At 59.6% G+C, this 19,566-nt stretch overlaps 3 protein-coding genes across 7 annotated transcripts; 2 read left to right on the forward strand and 1 right to left on the reverse strand.

Annotated features, from left to right (window-relative positions):
* The first annotated feature begins 306 nt into the window (after positions 1–306).
* TOR2A (torsin family 2 member A) lies at positions 307–4,789 on the forward strand. 2 transcript variants are annotated; one of them, XM_084219839.1, is made up of 6 exons: positions 307–465; positions 743–1,008; positions 2,091–2,266; positions 2,615–2,742; positions 3,284–3,408; positions 4,275–4,789. In XM_084219839.1, exons 1-6 carry the CDS (start codon positions 312–314, stop codon positions 4,278–4,280), a joined length of 855 nt encoding a protein of 284 aa, XP_084075965.1. In that variant the 5' UTR covers positions 307–311; the 3' UTR covers positions 4,281–4,789. The 2 variants fall into 2 exon arrangements, with proteins under 2 accessions (XP_084075965.1, XP_084075964.1); XM_084219838.1 differs by having other exon boundaries at positions 3,284–4,789.
* A 725-nt stretch (positions 4,790–5,514) lies between these two features.
* Positions 5,515–8,004, forward strand: PTRH1 (peptidyl-tRNA hydrolase 1 homolog). Of its 4 annotated transcripts, none has more exons than XM_084219473.1 (5): positions 5,515–5,593; positions 6,081–6,300; positions 6,461–6,560; positions 7,165–7,210; positions 7,611–8,004. In XM_084219473.1, exons 2-5 carry the CDS (start codon positions 6,132–6,134, stop codon positions 7,794–7,796), a joined length of 501 nt encoding a protein of 166 aa, XP_084075599.1. In that variant the 5' UTR covers positions 5,515–5,593; positions 6,081–6,131; the 3' UTR covers positions 7,797–8,004. The 4 variants fall into 4 exon arrangements, with proteins under 4 accessions (XP_084075599.1, XP_084075597.1, XP_084075598.1 ...); XM_084219471.1 differs by lacking the exon at positions 5,515–5,593 and adding an exon at positions 5,618–5,687; XM_084219472.1 differs by lacking the exon at positions 5,515–5,593 and adding an exon at positions 5,620–5,636.
* Positions 8,005–9,219: 1,215 nt separating this feature from the next.
* Positions 9,220–15,507, reverse strand: CERCAM (cerebral endothelial cell adhesion molecule; the record flags this gene model as incomplete). The annotated part of the gene is made up of 13 exons (XM_084219687.1): positions 9,220–9,559; positions 10,204–10,440; positions 11,332–11,535; positions 11,611–11,738; positions 11,905–12,037; positions 12,142–12,248; positions 12,430–12,506; positions 12,623–12,742; positions 12,816–13,020; positions 13,109–13,243; positions 13,323–13,440; positions 13,633–13,743; positions 15,317–15,507. The coding sequence occupies 12 exons, from the start codon at positions 15,505–15,507 to the stop codon at positions 10,206–10,208; spliced, it is 1,764 nt and encodes a 587-aa protein (XP_084075813.1). The 3' UTR covers positions 9,220–9,559; positions 10,204–10,205.
* Positions 15,508–19,566: the final 4,059 nt, after the last annotated feature.

Below are 19,566 nucleotides of genomic sequence, written 5' to 3' on the forward strand. Positions count from 1 at the left end.
CTTTCCGTGTCAGCCCCCAACCAGTACCAGTGTTCAGGGCTGTTCCTCCCCAGGTGCAGGACTCTGCATTTGTTGAATTTCAGGAGGTGGTTCTCTGCGAGAGGGTCCCCCAGGCACGGGGGGACAGGAGGGGACAGGAGGGGACAGGGGCACAGGGTCCCTGCCCAGTGGGAGGCGGGGCGATACGGGTCAGACCCCGCCCCCTCGGTGCACGGCCACGCCTCTTTCCTAGGGCCAGGCCTTTCTGGGCCCGCCTTCGCGCGGGGCACTCTGGGAGTTGTAGTGCGGGCGGGGCGGAAGCCGCGGCCGCCATGGCCCCCGGAGCGGCCCCGGTCCCGGTCCCGGTCCGGGTGCTGCTGATGCTGCTGGCGGCCGCCGCCCGCCCCGCCGCCGCCTGGGACCTGTGGGCGCTGCGCTGCGGCTTCTCGTCAGACTGCGAGTGCGGCTTCGGGCCCGACCTGCGCGGTCAGCGGGAGCGGCCGGCCGGGATGGGGGACTGGGGGCAGGGGGACCCTCAGGGGCGGAGGGCGCGCAGCCGCCGAGACCGGGAGGCACCGGGCGAGGGGGTCCCGGGAGCCAGCGAGGGTCTCCAGGAGAGCCCACCCGGGGGCGTCCCTTGGAACGGGGTCTGTCGGCCGTGCGGCAGCCGGGGATGACGGGGCCCGGCGGGGCAGCCCCCAGGGACGGGACAGGGAGCGGTGACAGCCCGCGTTCTCCAAGTCCTGCTTTCACTTCCTTTCAGGTCTCGAGTTCGACTTGGCCACGAATCTGGTGGGGCAGCCCCTGGTGAGGCAGCAGGTGATGAAAGGGCTGAGGGAGTTCCTGCAGAACCCGAATCCAGTGAAACCCCTCGTGATGTCCTTCCACGGCTCCACAGGAACAGGCAAAACCTACGTGAGCTCCATGCTCATCCGCTACCTCTTCCAGAGGGGGCTCCAGAGCCCCTATGTTCACCACTTCTCCCCCATAGTGCATTTTCCCCACGCTGAGCAGATAGAGCAGTACAAGGTAAGGGACGCCGCTCAGCAGTGCCACTTCACTGGGGGGTTTTGGCTGTGTCTGGGTTGATCCTCAGTACATATGCATTCAAGCTGTTTCCTGAAGTGCAGTAGGAATAAAAGCTCTTTGTTTTACCCTCTCAGACAAACATAGCTGAGAGAGTGGCTCCATACACTGGCTGAAGGATGCACTAGTAACTGCAATATACTCAGATATTACTTTTGTCCTCTCCACAGCAGTCCCTGCCCTGATCGTGTTCTCATTCTTAAATATTTACACAGCTCTTTGAACACACAAACAAAAGTGCTTGGCTTAGATGAAAGGCACTAAAATTTTCCCATTGCTTTCCAAACAGCCTGATGGCTGTAAAAACCTGCATATCACTAGACTTGTAATCCCCTCCTCACAGAGCACACAGCTCCCTAACAACAGCTCCAGACTCTCCATGGTGCCATTCTGTCTCTTAGAGCTGAGAAAAGAGAGAAATCAAAATGCCAGATTTTCAGCAGAGTGGGAATTCAGCACACCTGGAGCTTTAGTTTCTGGATGTTTGGAGAAGTTATTTGTTGTATTGTGTCCTTAGAGGAAGTGCTTTTGGAAAAGTAAATCCCTTCCTGGCTGAAGTGCTTCAGTTAGGAGTTTCACATGCCCCCAGGCAATGTGAGTGGTTTTGTGTAAGCTAGGAGGTACCTTCAGCCATGATAAAGAGCTGTTCTGGGTCAGTGCAGGCACATGTTTCTGCATCAGAGCAGGAGCTGGCAAGAAGCTGGGAACTGTGTAGATACAACAGGGAATGAGAAGAATGTGGGGAGCTGTAGGAGTCTGAATCTCCAGCTTTAGTGTGCTGCCTCCTCCTTTAAATCTATATAAAAAGACCTACAATGGTTAAAAAGAGCTGGTAAACGGCCACTGTGTGAAACCCAGAATAAAGGGCCTCCCCAACTGGGTCTTTCACGTGTGTGGTGCTGTGCAGGGACACGCTGCTCTCAGCACCTTTGGCTGTGCTTGAGCTCCTGCCTCAGCCTTTACTCTGGGGTGCTTGAGCCTTCCTTGCCATCTCACTGCCTTACACTTGGTGGGGTTTTTCCTAGGAAAGCCTGAAGCGCTGGATCCAAGGGAACCTGACCAGCTGTGGACGGTCAGCGTTTCTCTTCGATGAGATGGACAAGATGCACCCAGGCCTGATTGATGTGATCATCCCGTTCCTGGGGCCCTCGTGGGTTGTGTACGGGACCAACTACCGCAAAGCCATCTTCATCTTCATCAGGTGAGAGAGGCCTCTCCACGGGGAGGCCATGGAGGCCTCTTGCAACTCACTGCTACTTGTTTGGGCTGAGGTTGCACCTACCTCAGGGCACACACTTGTTTTGCCTTTCCTTCTCCAAGCCTTGAGCCTCTACAAATGCCAAGAAATGCAGTCTCACTGTGAACAGACAGATCTGGAGAGTGTGAAAAAGCCTCCTCTGCATGTTATTTGGCTGCCTCTACAGGAGTTATTTTGGGACAGGCAGCTGGGAGCTGCTGGCTTGCACTCTGCAGGCTGGTGGGTGTCAGGTGCCACCTGAGACACCATTTTCCTGGCTACACAGTGGATAAGGCTCTCATTCTTGTGCAGCAATGCAGGAGGGGAGCAGATCAACAACGTGACGTTGGCTCTGTGGCGTGCCCGCAAGGACCGGGAGGAGATCAGCTTGCAGGACCTGGAGCCAGCCATCTCCAAGGCCGTGTTTGAAAACCCTGAGAGTGAGTCCATGGAGCTGAGCTCCTCCTGTAGCCCCACAGCCCAGCACAGGCAGCCAGGCTTGTTCTAGGAAGCCACCCACACCACCTGCTACCTCCCAGGCAACCAGAAAGGGACAGGGGGGTTTTGAGGGATTGGAACTGCGAGCTCCTTTAGGTCTCCTTCCTTCTGAGCCAGCAGACCTGTTGCCATATTTAGCAAAGTTCTTGGGAGACAAGGTGTGTTTGCAGCTGGGGGCTGGCAGACAGCACAGCACACTTGCCAGAACAGCACTGAGCTATATCGATCCCCACTGCCTGCCTGCATCTCCTTGCCTTGCCCTTAGCACAGGGAGCAGAGCTTAAATTCTGACTAGACAAGCTAAATCCCCTCATTTCTCGGGGAAGAAAGTCTGTTGGGGGGGGAGGTGACAACTGATGGGTTCAAAACCAGCAAGATCTCTCTTCAGCAGAGTATTTTGGCTTCACACAAAGCAGCTCTTTAAATTGCAGGGACTGCAGAGCCTCTCTGAAGGTAAAACCTTCTCTCCCTTTCCTTGTGCAGGTGGCTTCTGGAAATCTGGGATCATTAATGAACATCTCATTGATTTTGTTGTGCCTTTCCTCCCACTGAAGCACCACCACGTGAAGCAGTGTGTTGTCAGTGAGCTCATCCAGCAAGGCCTCAAGGTACGCCCGGATGTTGTCCAGGAAGTGGCTGACAGCATCCCCTACTTCCCAGAAGAGGAGAAATTATTTTCATCAACAGGCTGCAAAACAGTGGCCTCTCGCATCAGTTTTTTCTTCTAGTCACTGGCAAGGGCCTCTCTCAGAGCCATAGTGCTAGAAAGCACCCAGGGCTGGTGGGATGTGCAGTGGGAATGGTGTGTCACTCCCCACAGCACAAGTGCTCTCCTGCTGAACTCTCTCCAGCTCCAAGGAGTCCACTGCAGGATGCAGCTGCCGGACCAGGTGCAAATTATGTAATTTAGAGCACTTTACTGATTGACTCTTGGCCAGGTAAAGGTGGATCCACCACCTGAGACATATGTGATGACATGGGGAAGATGCTGAGAGGGTCTGCAATGTCAAGGAGGCTCTCACCCTGTCAACAGCACCCATCCACAGCTCTTCCCCACTTCTGGCAGCTGTTGATACCCAATACGTTAAGATTCTGAGCCCACAGAAGAATATTTCTTCCTTACAGCCTTTTAACAGTTTTTTTAAAACCTTTTAAAGCATAGCTGTGCCTCAGCTCCTTGGCACAACATACTATACTGGTGCTGACTCCTGTGAACACCTCAACATGGCAACCAAGTTTTCTTTTCAAGGAAGTTTTAGAGCCACCCACATTCCAGTTTCCTTTCACTGTGAATAGGTGCTTGGCAGCTTCAACACCAAGTGAGGGGGGTAATATGGGAGAGGGGAACACCTCATCTGCCATGAGCCAGGCTCCCCTACCACCCCTTCCATCCATCTTTCCCTAAAGGGCCAAAGGATTTCCCTGTAGCAAACCAGGAAAACAACAACAAAAGACTTCTTGCTTGTTTTACCAGCCGTGAAGAATCTCATCCTACCTCCAGGGAAGCCCACAGTGCTGCTAACGGTTTTGAAAATTCCTTTTATTCAGTGATGGTTTCTCCAGCAGAGTTGGTGCTATGTGCTGTGGAGCTTCTTGTACATCCTTCTGCTGGTCAGACCTTGCAGGCTTTGGCTGGGCCAGCAGCCGTTCAGCTTCTGGGGAGTGTCACAGTGAGGGACCTGGGGACAAGTTAGAGAAGATTAGTGCTCTCTACTGCCAAGCAGGGGATGCACAGCCTGGCTTTTGCCCTGATTTTAATATCATCTATGCTGTTATGGAAAAAGAGGTCAGGGGAACCAGAGTCATTCACTCGCTAGGAACAACCTGCTTAAGGGATGGGTGTAAGGACACTTTGCAAAGCTTCCAAAGCTCTGCTTGTTCCCTGTATGGAAATGAACTGCCACGGCTTGGGACCATTCCAGCTCCAGGCCCTGAGCTTTGGGGGTTTTAGACACCACCCAAAGGCTGCCCAAGAGCTGGCCCAAAGACAGAGGCAAAAAATCTGCCTCTTGCAAAAATATGAATTTCTAATTTTAAAATAAATCTTATAAGAATGAAACAGTTGAGGTGTTTACACGGATCCCTGACTGCATGTAGTGTGGAAGATTTCCAGTTTCCAGCACAGTGATGTGCTCCTGGGCTGGGGAACTGTCCCGGTGCCCTGAACAAAGCTGTGCGCTGCTGGCAGGGTGCGGACCCAGCCAGGGCTGAAGGATGGCCTGGGGGAAGGCGAGCAGTGATGCGTTCCCCCATCCAGCCGTGTGCCACGCGCCGGACGCGAGTGGAGACGGAACGGGCACCAACACACAAACCACGGGGCCCAGTCCTGGCCATTCGCTGCTCTTGCGAGTCCCTCGGGGAGCCTCTGCAGAGCTTCTCGCGGTCTCCTCGATGAGAGGGGCGGCTTCCCAGGCCGCGGCCCCCAGTAGCCCTCCGTCAACGCGCCTCGCCGTTCCCACCACAACCACCTCTAGCACCAGCCGGCCGGCGGGGCATTATCACAGCGGCGGCATCGCCCCGGCACCGCCCGCAACACCGCCCCCGGCACCGCCCGCAACACCGCCCCGGCACCGCCCGCAACACCGCCCCGGCACCGCCCGCAACACCGCCTCGGCACCGCCCGCAACACCGCCCCGGCACCGCCCGCAACACCGCCCCGGCACCGCCCGCAACACCGCCCCCGGCACCGCCCCGACACCGCCCCGCCGCCCGCTAGAAAGATGGCGGCGCTGCCCGTAACCAAGATGGCGGCGGGGGCGAGGCGACGTAGGCGGGGCGTCGAGCGGCGCGGGGGTGTGATGTCACTCGGGCAAGGAGGGCGATGCTGGCGGCGGAGGTGGCGGGGCGCGCGCGAGCGCTCGTGGGGCGGGCGGGGCCGCGCGCCATGGTGAGGGCGGGAGGAGCGGGGGCGGGGGGGCCGTGAGGGCAGCGGGGCTGTGGGGGGAGCGCATGGAGCTGGACTGTCGGGGGAACGGGGCTGTGAAGAGAACAGGGTGGGTCAGGACTGTGAGCCGAGCAGACAGAGCGGGGCTGTGAGGGCAGTGCCGGCGGGATCAGGTCATGGGCACGATCAGGACCAGGGCACGATCAGGGCTGTGAGGGAGACACGGAGCGAAGAGGAACTGAAGGGAATGCTGTGGGGATTGAGGCTGTGAGGACCCAGCCAGCTGTGGAGAGCATGGAGGGAGCGGGTCTGAGCCATGCTGCAGTGGGTCAGGCCCTGCAGGGGCCAGGGGCCTCACGGTGGCCCGTCAGAGCCCTGTTGACAGCTGTCATGCAGGTGGCCGGCCTGGGCAACTACGGGCTGCGAGGCACACGGCACAGTGTGGGCATGGAGGTGCTGGACCAGCTGGCCCGGCAGCTGGCGGTGGCCGAGGGCTGGCGAGTGGACAAGCGGTGCTGCGCTGATGTGGCCCTGGCCACAGCCCATGGCCTGGAGCTGGTGCTGCTCAAGCCACGGAGGTTCATGAACCTCAATGGGCTCAGCGTTGCCAGTGCTGGTGAGCAACTGGGTCACCCCCAAAGCCTCTAGTGGCACCAGCCCTCTGTGACAGCCCTGTCTCCCTGCCCTCCACGGCTCACTACAGCCCCACTCTGCAGAGTCAGGGCCTGGTGAGTCTGTCTCCCCTCATTTCTTAGGTTGTATTTCTGTTTTCAAAGCTGAGATCTACAGCCTTGGCCCTGGAGACATTTACCTGGTTCACGATGACCTGGACAAGGCCCTGGGCAAGGTGGCAATCAAGCTGGGAGGCAGCGCAAGGTATGGGGTAGCCCAAGCTCCCTGATGGTGTGAGCTGGTTTGAGGCTTTAACATGCCCTTACAGGTTCATGGGCTGTTCTTGGCCCCATCCCACCAGCCTTGCAATGTTTCAGCTCTTGTCCTGGGCTCGATCTATTGCAGAGGCAACAGCTGGCTGTTTGGGCAGCCTCCCAGTTCCTGCCCTGGCAGGGAGGGCAGGGAGACTCCTGGAAGTGGCTGTGGGCTGGATTCTGCCCACTGACAGCACCACATGAGCTTTTTATAACACTGCCTCCACTATGCCTGCCCAGCACCAGACATTTAACCTAGGAAAGCTTCCACTGCGGGATGGGGCAGGTACGGTGCCGGGCCCCAGTGCTCAGTCACACATGCACCAGCTGTGGCAAGAGCCGACACACACAGAACGTGCTGTCCTAGCCCTGCTTCCCTAAATCCCCCAGCCAACTGCTCTGAGCCCCTGGGGCTGGATGTGCCTGCAGAACCAGGACATGGGGATTGCAGCCCTTGGCTGGGACCACATTCCCACATTCCTGCAGCAGGAGACCCAGGGCCATATGGGGAGGGTGACTCTTAAAAACTAAGTGTGGGTTTTCTCTTTCCTAAGGGGACACAACGGGGTCCAGTCCTGCATCAGTGCTCTGCAGTCCAACGTGAGTGGGTGTCAAGGGAAGGGGATCAGTCCTGTGCCTCCCTCAATGCATGGCTTATTCCCCCACTCCCATTTTTCTTATACAAGCCCCTGCTCCCTTGCCCCCCTTTTTCTCCTTCCCCTTCTTCCTGGAGGGCTGTTGTCTGTTTGGCCGCCATGGAGGACATGGAAACAATTAGCTTGAGTCGCTCTGCCAGGCCTGGCAGGAGCCTGGGATCTCGGCACGGCTCAGCTAAAGCCTCTTCCAAAATTATGTTTCTTGGAGCAAGCACTCAAAACCACCTGGAAAACATGAGGAGCTGCTCCCTTGCTGCCCAGCCTCACTCTCAGCACTGTGACCTTGCCTAGCTCTGTCTGAACACTTGCGGGGACGCTCCCCAGCTCTCTTCCTTCCTCCCCAGGAGATGACCCGGCTCAGGATCGGCATCGGGCGGCCAGAGGGTGATGTGACAGTGCCCAACTATGTCCTGTCTCCGTTCAGTGCTGGGGAGCGGGAGAAGCTGGAACAGATCCTGGCCCAGGCAGTGACCTGCCTGCTGGACCACATCCAGAGCAGAGCACCTACAGAGCCAGGGGACAGGGGCTGACACAAACCCCCCAGGACCCCTGTGGCTGATGGACAGGGTGCTGCAGGCACTCCAGAGTGACTGTGGTGCAAAGCAGAGCTGGCCCAGCTGGGCAGCCTGGCTGGGAGCTGGGGCAGCCTCCTTCCATGCCCACACCAATCCAGGCAGCTCGTGTCCCACTTGAATCCCTGCAGAGGTTCCATGCCTCAGTTTGGCGCAGAAATTAAATAAACGCTCACCCTGACTCTGCCCTGCTCCTGCCTCTCTTCCCTGCGCCGCTTGCCAAGCTTGGGTTCTTGGCACTGCAGCTCAAATCCATGTTCCCATCCCTGTTCGACCAGCACAGTCTGGAGGGAGGCTTCTAGTGAGAAATGGGGAGCAATAGGAGCTACTTCTGTAGAGTCCAAAGGCATTTCAGCTTTGCTGAGAAACTGGCAAGCATGGAGAGCCTGGAATCTCATAGCATGCTGCTCTGACTGAGCTGCAGCAAGTTTCAGGGCTGGCCTCAGTGTTCTTGAGTTCAGTGGTTTTGGCCCAAACTGTGGAGTTTCCAACAGCTGCAGGAGTTCTGGCTTCCTGCAGACCCGTTGCAGGTCTCGTGGACAGCACAGACTGAGGCAGTGTGACCTCACCACTGCTGTGTCCCAGAGCTCTGGGTGTGCCAGCATGTCCTACCCAGCTCTGTATCCCAGGAACACTGAGACACGGAGCAAAGGCAGCTCCTCTCCTGCATCCCAGCAGGATGGAACAAGCACTGGGACACTTGTTGACTGACGTATACCAGTGTTTCTGTTGCTTCCATCCTCTACTCCAGCTGGCACCAGACATTCTTCTGCTCCATCCCCAGCTCCTGAGCTCCTCCTGGAGCACTGAGGCTGCCTGGACCAGGGGAAGAGCTGGGAAGCAAAAGTGTGCCCAGCCTGTCACCCCTTCCTCACTCATGTCTATACTGGCTGGGACCCTGCACTTGCAGAACAGGCACTTGGCCATCTCCTCCCTGTTCTCCAGGAGATCCACTCAGATCTTCAGGTCCTGTGTGATCTGGAGCTGGTTTCCTTCCAAAGGTCCCTGCTTTGGCTGTTCCACCTGCCCCAAATTATGCTTTCCCGAATCCCCTGGTAGCCTCAGACATCTCTCTGGGTGTCTGCTACCAAGGCCTCCACCTGCTGCTCCATCACCTCCACTCAGGGGAGAGCTGAGCTCCGTGAAGATGCCACCCACCTTTCCCACCCAGACCCCGAGGGTGAGCTTCAGTCTTCCTCCCCCCCACCTCTCTCCTTCCCTCTCTTTCCCCCTTACAGATTTCATTCCCAAAGTTCCCAGCTGGCTGAACTGCCAGACACTCGACCCTGCAGCACCTCTGGGAACTTGGGGCAATGCCAGCACCCAGCACATCAGCTCAAACAGTCTGCTTTAATCCTCCCTGGGCTTCCACCCAGGCATGGCATGAGGGACAAGCCCAGTCAGTGGCAGGAGTCCACCATGTGTGCCAGCCCAAAGTCCACTCCCCAAAATCCAGGCTGGTGGAGATGGCAGAGTTGGCATCACTTGGGACTGTCCTGGAGATGTGTCCTCAGCAGAGACGGAGCACAGTGCTCCTCTGGTCTCTCCACTTGGCAGGGAAAGGCTTTCCTGAGGCAAATCCTGCCCTGGGTGGACTCGTCACATGCAGATTTGAAGAACCTTGTGGGGCTCTGTCCAGGGCAGCTGCATCTCCTGAGAGGGAGCAGGCAGTATAAGGTCCTTGCCCATGGTGCTCCCAGCTGGATCACAATCCCTCATCCCTAGGAGGCACGGACACAGACATTAGTGGTCACGGCAGGAGCAGCCCCAACGTGTTCACGCCTGCAGCCGAGGCAGTGGGAGGGCTGTTTTCCAGCCTCCCCCGCTCTGGCAGCTCCCAGGGCAGTTCTGCTGCCCAGGACAAGCAACCTCAGGCAGGGAAAGTCTGACCCAGTATTAACCGTGTCTGTGCTGCCCTGGGGCTGAGCCAGTGTGGGTCGCCTGCCTGCCTACATGGCCGCAGCCCCAAGGAGACCCACTTCTGAGGGGAGCAAGCATGCTGGGGTGAAATGTTCCCCTGGGAGATGCCCCAGCTCTTTCCACACTTTTGCAGCAGGAAAAGGAGTGTTCTCCCTTCCTCACCTGAGGGGCTGGGGAGCAGTGTGGATTTAGGGAGATGGAAAGCCCTGTCCCCATATCCCCTCCAGCCCAGTGCAGCCCCACATGGGACATCTGTGTCACCATCCCTTTCCCCACTTGGAAGAGACAGTCTGGTCTCTCACAATGCTTTGAGGCTGACAGGGAGAGCTGACAGGGAGAGCCAAAAACAAACTAGGCATGTGGGACACATCTGAACATGGCATGTACAGGGGGACACTCCCCAGCTGCTCTGTCCCCTGTGCCCAGGTCTCATGGCCTTGCTCACCATCAGAGCTCGTCACGGGCCGTGGAGCGGAGGTGGCCAGCACTGCCCCGTGAGTCCCTCAGTGTCTTCTGTGAGCCAACCCAGTCAGTCTTCTTGGCATCGTCATCCCAGATGGTGGAAGTCTCAGTGTCACTCAGCCAGTTGCTGTCCCCAGCATAGTGAGTGGGATAAACCAGGAGGGGGTGAGCTGAAAACACCAGCAAGTTCCGTGGGGAGAAGTGCCGCTTGTAATCCTCGCTGCGGAAAGGGGAGCAGACCCGAGAGAAAAAACTGGCTTACAGAGCATGGCACAGAGGAGAAAACCAAATCAACCACCCGGGGAAGGCTCCATGCAGGGCAGGGGATAGGGAGGGATGTGGGGTACCAGGCATGGAGCTGGGGAACGCTGGGCAGGGACTCTGGAGGGATTACAGAGAGGACAGGACCTGTGGCTCTCCACCAGCTGGGACTGGCTCTTGGCACAGAGTGGGTCTCTGGCACAGCATCCAGCTGGCCCTGAGACAGGGCTGTCTGGTGCTGTTATGCCTGCAAGCAGGGGGCTTCCAGCTGCTGCTGGTGCACATCCAGAGCCCTAATCTGTCCCTCCATCCACCTCCAGCCTGCCTTTTACATGCCTCATCCGTGTGTTTGTCCATCCTGCTCACTGGATTTCCCACCCTCTTCTCCCAGGACACCCACCCGCTGGTGATCACTCACCCCCTAAATTGCCTCCCCCTCCCCAGACAAAGCCTTACTGCTGACCCCCGCCCCAGAGAGGAGCATGAAAGTGCTCCAAATTGGGGCTGAGACCATCAACCAGGGGCAGGGGACCACACAGCCCCCCAGCACTAAGGTACAGGGGGCTGCTCCCTGCCCCTTGCCAGGGGGCCAAGACCCTGTGCAGGGCCCACACCAAGCCCCAGCTCCATTCCCATTCCCCCACCCCATGCTGGCAGAGGGCCATTTTCCAGCGGCCAGTGGCCAGACAGCGGCGGGCTGAGAATGAGCTCATGCTACAGATGTTTTCCTCCAGCATGAGTAACGCCTGCAAGGGGGGGAACTGGGTGAGGTGGTGACAGCAGAGAAGAAACACATTGTCCCACACTGGCATGGCCAGGCCAGCACCCTCCTGCACAATCTGCTCCTTACTTGGGGTGCTTGTCATACATGATGGGCAGATACTCGTCCACGGGCAGCATTTTGGAGAGGGGTTTGGTGGCCAGCAGCTTCCGTGCCCCACGGTGGGAGATGGCATAGGCCAGCGTCCAGTACGAGTACCCGGCCACCACCAGGTTCCGCACGCCTTCCACAGGCGCTTCATCCTCGTCATTCACCTGTTTCCTCCCCAGGTAGCTGTGGGGTGGCCAGGGAACCATGAGAGCCAGCCTTGGGGACCCTCACCCCACATCCCCCTGCCCCAGCACCTACATGAGGTCCCAGTCCTGCTGTGCCCGCTCCAGCTCCTCCATCAGCCGCTGCAGCCGTGCTGGGAAGGCAGCCTCGAAGCGCACATCATCCTCGAAGACCACTGACCGCTCCAACCCCCGGGACACGATCTGGGGAGGGCACAGAGGTGCCAGCCTATCCCAGCACCACTCTGGGCCATACTGACCCTGCAGGACACCCCTTCTCCCCAGGTCCTCCGGACATCTGTGATGCTCACAGGGTCCCTGCCCACTGCTGGTGGCCCTTAGGGACCCCACGGCCACTGTGGCCCCATACCTCCTTCCAGATGTTGTAGTGGCTGAGGAAGCAGCCAACCTCCCCCTTGGTGAGCGTGCGGCCAGAGAAGGGATCGTAGTAGCCGGGTAGCAAGTCCACACCCAGCACCTTGATGTCACTGCTGTTGAGGGTGCTGCAAGGTGAGGGGCTGCATCAGTGAGGTGTCCCACCAGATACTCCCCGTCCCCTCCCCAGGGTGACACCAGGAGACTGGCTGAGTGGTCCCCTCATGGTCACCTGCCATCCACTGCATCCACCACCCGTGGAATGATCTCCAGCTCCTGCAGGGATGCCAGCATTCGCTGCCGCCGGTCTGGCCTCCTCACCAGGTTGATTAGGAAGATCTGGGGAGGAAGAGGAGAGCCCCAACAATGGGGCATGTTGTCATGGGGGACACCCAGGCTGCCTGGCAACTGCAGGATGGGGACAGGGGCTCAGCCTTTGTCATGGATGGATGCAATCAGAGAGATGGATGCAACCAGGGGGATGGACAGGAGGACATGAGCGGCTCCACTGAGCACTTACTTCATCAAAGCCCATTTTTGTGAGCGGCCTGGGCAGGAGAGAAATATGCCTGGAGCGCTGCATGGGGGGACCATCCACTGTGGAGAGAGGAGACACTCTTCAGTGGAGCCCAGATTCCCCTGGCTGGGAGCTAGGGCTGACAGCCCTGTCAGGACCTGGAGGCCTCCAGGACCTCTCCACCCACAGCACTCACCCATGGCCTCCAGTGTGAGATGCACAAAGTTGGCATGATCATCCTCCAGCGTCTGGTGGGCCTTCACAGGAACATTGATGTAACCAAAGCGGTGCTGGTTGCACACATGGACCTCCACACCTGCCGGATGAGACAGGTGAGCAGCACAGCCCCCCCCAGCCCCTGCACCCCCCGAAACCCCCATCACCCTCACCAGCCTCCTGGCAGGAGTAGGCAAAGACAATGATGTCATCGAAGGCCCAGGTGTAGTTGGGGTGGGGCGGGTAGAAAGCCAATTGCAAGGTGTCCTCCTTCCGCAGGTCGATCAGGAAGGTGGCATAGACCATGGGCACTCGGAAGCAGCCCAGGCGCTGTCGGTTCTTGGTGGGGAAGTAGTCGGCTGTCCGGCGATAGAAGCCCTGCGGTATCACACGGCACAGTGCCTCCATGGCAGAGGCTCCTCCACCACGGGGGTGTCTCATTCTGAGGGGCTTTCTGGGAAGGTACCTGGGGTGTGATGCCACACCAGAAGTTGGAGTAGAAGGTCTGCGAGTCCAGCATGGGGGCCACCACTGACTTGTTCTGCGCCATGAGAAACTTGAGGGTCTGGTTGTTGGTCAGGATGCTGTCAGTGTCCATGAACTGCAGAGACAGCACAGGTTCTGGAGATGTGGAGAAACCCACCTCAGCCCCCACCCCACCAGTGCCCCAAGTCCATTACCAGGATGTAGTCTGCCTGCTGCTCCCGGGCATAGGTGAGAGCTTCCTGCTTTAACTTCATCACGTTTTCATAGCGTTTGTCACTCCAGTGCTTGGGACCAAGCTCATCAGGGTAGGAGCTGGGCAGGGGGAGGCAGGGGTTAACCTCACTCGCCGGGTTTGCACAAACTCGGTGCAGGCTGTTCGTGCCGGCAGGCTGAGTCAGCCCCACTCCGCTTAGCTCCTCCTGGTCGCCAGCCAGGCGGAGTTGATGCTGCTCCAGGAGCCCCTCAGCTCACACCTGCCCCCACCCAGCACTCACCCAGCCTCACCTGGGCTCCTCTTGCACCTTCCAGGCCACCGAGTGATAGTCCTTCCCCACCGCCCCCAGCCACTCCTGCAGCATTGCTGTCGTGTTGTCAGAGTTGTGGTCGGTTGCACACCTGGGATAAGGGGCCATCAGCCTCTGGGGGTCCTTCTCAAGGGACAGCCAGGACCTCACCCTGCACTAGAAATGCTCATGGGCCCAAAAGACTGAGCCAGTGACAGACTTGCTTGGGAACATAACATGCAATTTGAAGGAGCCAAGGCTGTGCAGGCAGGAGGGGGAACGCCAACTGGTAATTTCTTCCTCAGTGCCACTGCCAGCCAGGCTGTTCCACAGCTCCCACCCTGCACCCCAGTGGCAGCCCTGGACATGTTCTCCTCCCCCCAGCCTTATGACTGCCCACCATGAGCACTGCAGCACAGCCACTTTGTCCCCCTGTCCCTGCACCCCACAGTACCCCTGTGCATCTCACTGTTCCAGCAGTGAGAAGAAAGGACTCAACAGCAAAAAATCGCCCTTCCTGAACAATGCCTTTGCTGGGCACCATCACCATTCCCAACTCTCCCACCCATCCTCAGAACAATGTTCACAGGGAGCCCAGCACGGACAGAGCTGAGCCCACCTCGCACTGGGTCAAACTCCAAGTTCCCACACTCCTTGGCACCCTCGACCTGTCAAAGAGCCCCGGGACATTCCCCAGGCACTGGCGTCATGGGGATTTGACAGACTGAAGGGAGAAGGCAGGATTTGTATCCCCCCAGCTCCACAGGCTGCTCTTGAAACACCCTGCAGGGTCCTGGGGCCGGGGGTTCCCGGGGGGTGCAGCGAGTAAAGGTGAGGAGCCCCTTCCCCTTCCCCTGCCGCAGCTGACCCCCGCCCCAGCCCCGCCAGGATCCCCGGCCAGCCCCCGCCTCAGCTCCCCCGCAAAAGCAGCTGCAGAAAAGTTTCCGACAAGCTCAGGCGAGAGACGAGAGATGGCAGTGGCTCAACGAGGAGACGGGAGACTCCTCTTCCAGCCAACCCCCAGCACGGTAAAGGGGGTTTGGGGGTGTCCTTGGGAAAGGGGGCCTGAGGGTGAGCCCTGCGGGGAGGGGGAAGGCAGCGCCTGTCCCTGATGATGCAGAATCCCCTTGTGCCCGGGGGTCCCCGCCCTCATCAGCCCCACAGCTGCCTCAGGGGAAAGGTGTGGGTCCTGCCCCTTCGCCGCGGGGCAGCCTGAGCCCCTCCCGCTGCCCTGCTGGGTCTCACACACGGGACAGAGCCACCCCTAAGATTGTGGGGCTGCGGACGCTGCTACCAGCGGGGTCCCTGTTCCCCGTGAAGGTCCCTGCCCCCTAAAGATCCCCATTCCCCCGCAGGACCCCATTCCTTCGAATCTGTTCTGCCCACCCAAGAGCCCCCAGTTCCCCTACTCTCCCTGGTTTCCACCCCGCATTGTCCTCCGGGTCCCTGCTATTCTCAGCTCTCCATTCCCCTCACAGCCTCCCTTAATCCCCGGACTCTCCTTCCCCCCACAATCCCCATTCCCCGGGGGTTCCCCGCTATCCCCGCGGTCCCTGTGACTCCAGCATCCCGGCTACCCCCGAGATGCCCATTCCCCCACAGCCCAGCCCTCCCCCAGGATCCGTGCTACTCTCTGCCCGCTCCCCACGGCGTCCCGGCTTCCCCCGGGGGTCCCGCTGTCTCACCACAGGGCGATGCTGCCCGCGGGATAGTCCAAGCGCTCCAGGGCTCCCAGGCAGTGCGGCAGCGAGTGCTGCGCGTTCCGGGCCAGGAGGGCGAGTACCAGGCGCGGTGGGGCTGGCCCGGTGGCGGTCCCGGTGGCGGTCCCGGTGGCCAGCAGCAGGAGGAGGGCGCAGAGCGGCCCCGCGGCGCCCATGGCGGAGGCGGCGGGCGGGGAAGGGGCGGGCTGGGACCCGCCGCACTCAGCGCACCCCCCGCCCCCGCCCCCGGCCCGGCCCCGCCGCCGCAGCAAGCCCCGGGGGCCACTTTGGGTCGGGCTTCCTTAAATAGAATCGATATCGACGTCGAGCCCCGCCATAGCCCATGGCTGGGGGGCGAGAGACCGGGGACACTCCGGGACCCCCTCCCCGAGGATGCTCCAGGGCATCCCCACGTGCCCCTGGCCAGCACACGGTCGGGTCCCCACGGTCCCGTGGGTGGGTGGGCAATGGGATGGGGGGGTTATGGTTTGGGGCAGTATGGCCAAGGCCGCTGGGTGCCGGGGGCAGCATCGCCAGGGGGCTCATGGACATCACGGCCAGAGAGGTTTGTGGCTGAGGGGGGCTTGCATGGCGAGTGGGGGTCGTGGCTGCCGTCCTCACCAAGGCAGCCCACCCCACTGTGCCGGGTCCCCCCGAGGCTGTCCCCCGTGGCTGGCCATTCCAGGCCCACAGGCGTGTCTGTGACGTGTCCGAGCCGCGGGCAGGGGCAGGCCCGGGGCCTGGGGGACGTTTGACCAATCCTTCTGGCTTTCCACCCAATCCATAAATGCAGCCGTCAGCTCCCGGAGCGATCGCAGGCCTGGGGCTGGTCCCAGTGACTCCGTGCTCCCCACCAGCGATGCCGGGCACCTCTCACTGCGGTGGCACCGAGCCCTGCTGAGGGACGCGTGGATGCCACACGAGCCCAAACCTGTGCCCACCCGTGCCAGGGTGAGGGTGCCCCGGGCGGCTGCTGTCGCCGGCTCCCTGTGTCCCCCGGGGCTCCATCAGGGTGCGGCAGAGGGGTCGGGAAGTGAACAATCCAGGAACACCTGAAAGAATCAACGGGGAGGGTGGGGGACTCACAGGGCCCGGCAGTGACTGCAAGGAGAGAAAAATGCTGTTTACAGCCCCGGCTCGGACAAGTATTTCGGGAAGGGCTCGGCGCCAGCGCAGCCGGGAATTCCCAGCCATGGAAGAGCTGCGGGAAGGGACAGGCGCCCGAGAGCCCGGCAGAGCCGGACCCACCCGTGTCCGTGTCGGGACTCCACCCATGTGCATCCCCCCGTGAGGCTGAACCAGGGGCAGCCCCTCTGCCCTCCGCCGGAGCCCTCGAGATGGCCCCGCAGCCCAGGAGGGGATGCGGGCGGAGCAAGGGCCGCAGAGCAGCGGGAATGCCCGCGAAGCCCAGGGCCCCCCCGTCCCTCGGGGACACCCCCGCCGGCACCGCCCCCGCACCGCGGCCCCGGCTCGGCCGCTGCTGCCACCTCCCGGCTCTCGGTGGGGAGCCCGGCTCTGCCCGAACTGCATCTGATCCCCCACGTCCCCACAACCCTCTCTCCCTGCCTTTCTTCATCCCTGCGTTCCATCATCCCTATAGCCCTGATCCCTACACCCCTATAGCCCTTCGCCCCTCCGTTCTTTCATCCCTCCTCTTCTTCATGCCTGCATCCCTTTTCTTCTTCATCTCTTCGTGTCTCCATCCATGCATCTCTTCCCTTCTTCATCCTGATATCCCCACATCCCTCCATCCCTGAATTGTCCCTCAGGCTCACAGCTGGACCTGCCCTTCCCCTGGCACCCCACACACTTCAGCCACCCGAGCACAGCCACGACCCCACTGCCCTGGTACAGCCCTCACAACACTCACTGACCATGGGCTCCAGAGCAGAGAAGAGAGGGGGACACTTCCCACAGCCCCATCACCCCCAAAGCAGGCAGAGGGAGGGGGTCACCACTGTAACATAGGGAAACTGAGGCACAAGCCAGTTTCACAATGGACCCTCAGAGCCCACTGACAGCCAAGTGGCACCTTATGAGCAGTTTTGGGCATAGAATGGAAAAACAACCCTGGATGAGCTCAGGGAGAAGGGGGACATGGAGATACCTGTCAGGGCACCTGCTGTGTGCTCCTCAGGGTGACAACCCAGCCAGCTCCGTGCTGTGGCTCAGCATCTCCATCTGCACCACGCTGCTAACACTGGGCTGTGACAGCTCCTGTGCCCCAGGAGCAGGACTGGAAGGCAGGTGGCAGGTCCCCACAGGGCCCAGGGTGTCCCCATGGGGCTCAGGACATCCTCACATGCACTCATGGTGATACCTGCAATACAGAGCCAGCATTGGGCCTGCAAGCATCCTGCCTGGAAAAACACCTTCCACCCCCAAGGCTCCAGGCAGGAGCAGCACTGCATGAAGTTTACAGGAGTATGTTTTCTTTTTTTTACAGGAAAAAGTTGCTTTTGGACCCAGGGATGAGGATTTTGGTTACCTCCCACCTCTCTCCACCCCTTCCTTGAAATATTCCAGGATTTTCAGCAAAGCCTTTGAAAAGCTCCAGTTTCCTCAAACGTCCTATTTTTCTGCTTTAAAAGGCTCAACCTTGGTTGCAAAAGGCAAATGTATGAAGATATGTATGTATATATATGTATCTATAAATGCAGAAATTCTGTGTGTGTGTGTTCATGGCCAAAGCCACTACAAGCCCCTCGGTCAATAAAAAAAATTTTATTAATCTTTTTTCACAAGAAAAACGTCCTGGGGATCCAAGTAGCTGCCCAAAGTCCATGGTACTCCCAAGGGTCCCCATTCCCACGCCGTGGCATTGCCCAAATGATGCTCTCCCCTCCAGACATGCCTTCTCCAGACCTCCCCTGGCTTACCCAGCCTCAGAACATCAGCCCTGTTTCCTGCTGGGGAAACTGAGGCACAGAGCCCTCCCTGTCCAGGGGGAACTCTGGAACCAAGGGAGTGCCTGTGAATCCACCATACCCTCTGCTCTGCAAGCCCATCATCCTGCACCATTCCAGCTGTTCCAGATGTTTTCCCCACCTCCCAGCTGTTGGGTAGCTCAGGAGGCCAGTGCTCCCCTCTCAGCTGGGTTTTCCTTCCAGGTCTCTGCTAAACCCATCACATCCATGGGCTCTGCTCCACTTTCCTCCTTGCAGGCTGCTTCTGCAGCGAGCAAAAACCACAGATCTTCCCACACAGAAAAATACAGGGAATTTACGCCATCTTGGAGGGATTTTGGCCATCCTGGGAGGGATTTTGGCCACCCGGGGGGATTTTGGCCCACCCAAGAGATGTTGTGCCAGAGGAGCTGGGAGCTGACAGGAGCAGCATTCTCATCCTGGCTGTGGGGAAAGGGAGATTTGTGCCACTGTAAATGGGGCAGTGACACACTGCCAGCATCCCCCAAACCCCAACCCACTGGGAGACCCACTGGGGTCTTCCTGGTGGAATTGCCTGTGAAATTCTGGGAATGTGAAGGCTTCCTGGGGGTCCTTCTTCATGTCCTGCTGGGAGCAGGAAGCTGTGCTCTGCTCCACCTGCGAGGCACTGCCTCCCTCGGAGCCCCATTCAATCCCTGCAGCGGCCCTGTCCTGACCCTCCTGGGTGGCACAGCTGGCTCAGCCTCAGAATGGTCCCTTTTCTCCCCAGTCTGGACCGCACCTTGTGGCATCAGGGCCAGCAGCACCCTGGCTCTGGGTGTCAAAGGGGACCCCAGGCACCTGCCAGTGGGCAGAGGGACACCTCCCGCAGCAAGGGGAAACTGAGGCAGGAAACCAACGCTAGGCTGTCAACGGGCACAGAGAGGCTGCACACCCTGAGGCTTCACTCCAGGGACAACAGGGAGCTGCCCTCTGTCCTCCCAGTGCCACAGCTCAGACAGAAGTGACAGAGGGGTACCCGATGGACCAGGTCCCCCCTGCAATGCACTGACCGCTGCACTCCCGTCCCCTCCCTCCTCGCACCCCAGCGGGGCTGACGGTCGGTCCCGTCCCAACCCGGGGCAGCTGTGACCGAAAACAAAGCTGTCCCCTTCGGCACAATACCCTTCTGTCCCCCCCCAGCTGCTGACCGCTGGGGTGGGCAGCGGCCGGGCTGGAGGCGTCGAGGGGCCGTGCCAGGCCCCCGCTGGCAGGGGACAATGTTGGCAGTGATGGAGAGTAGGTATTTCAAAAGGTTTTGTTTTCGGGTTGACCCGCCGAGCCGGCGTGACCCCGCAGCCCCCCACC

This window comes from Fringilla coelebs, assembly GCF_963513975.1.
Source record: "Fringilla coelebs genome assembly, chromosome: 21".
Classification (NCBI taxonomy): Eukaryota; Metazoa; Chordata; class Aves; order Passeriformes; family Fringillidae; genus Fringilla; species Fringilla coelebs.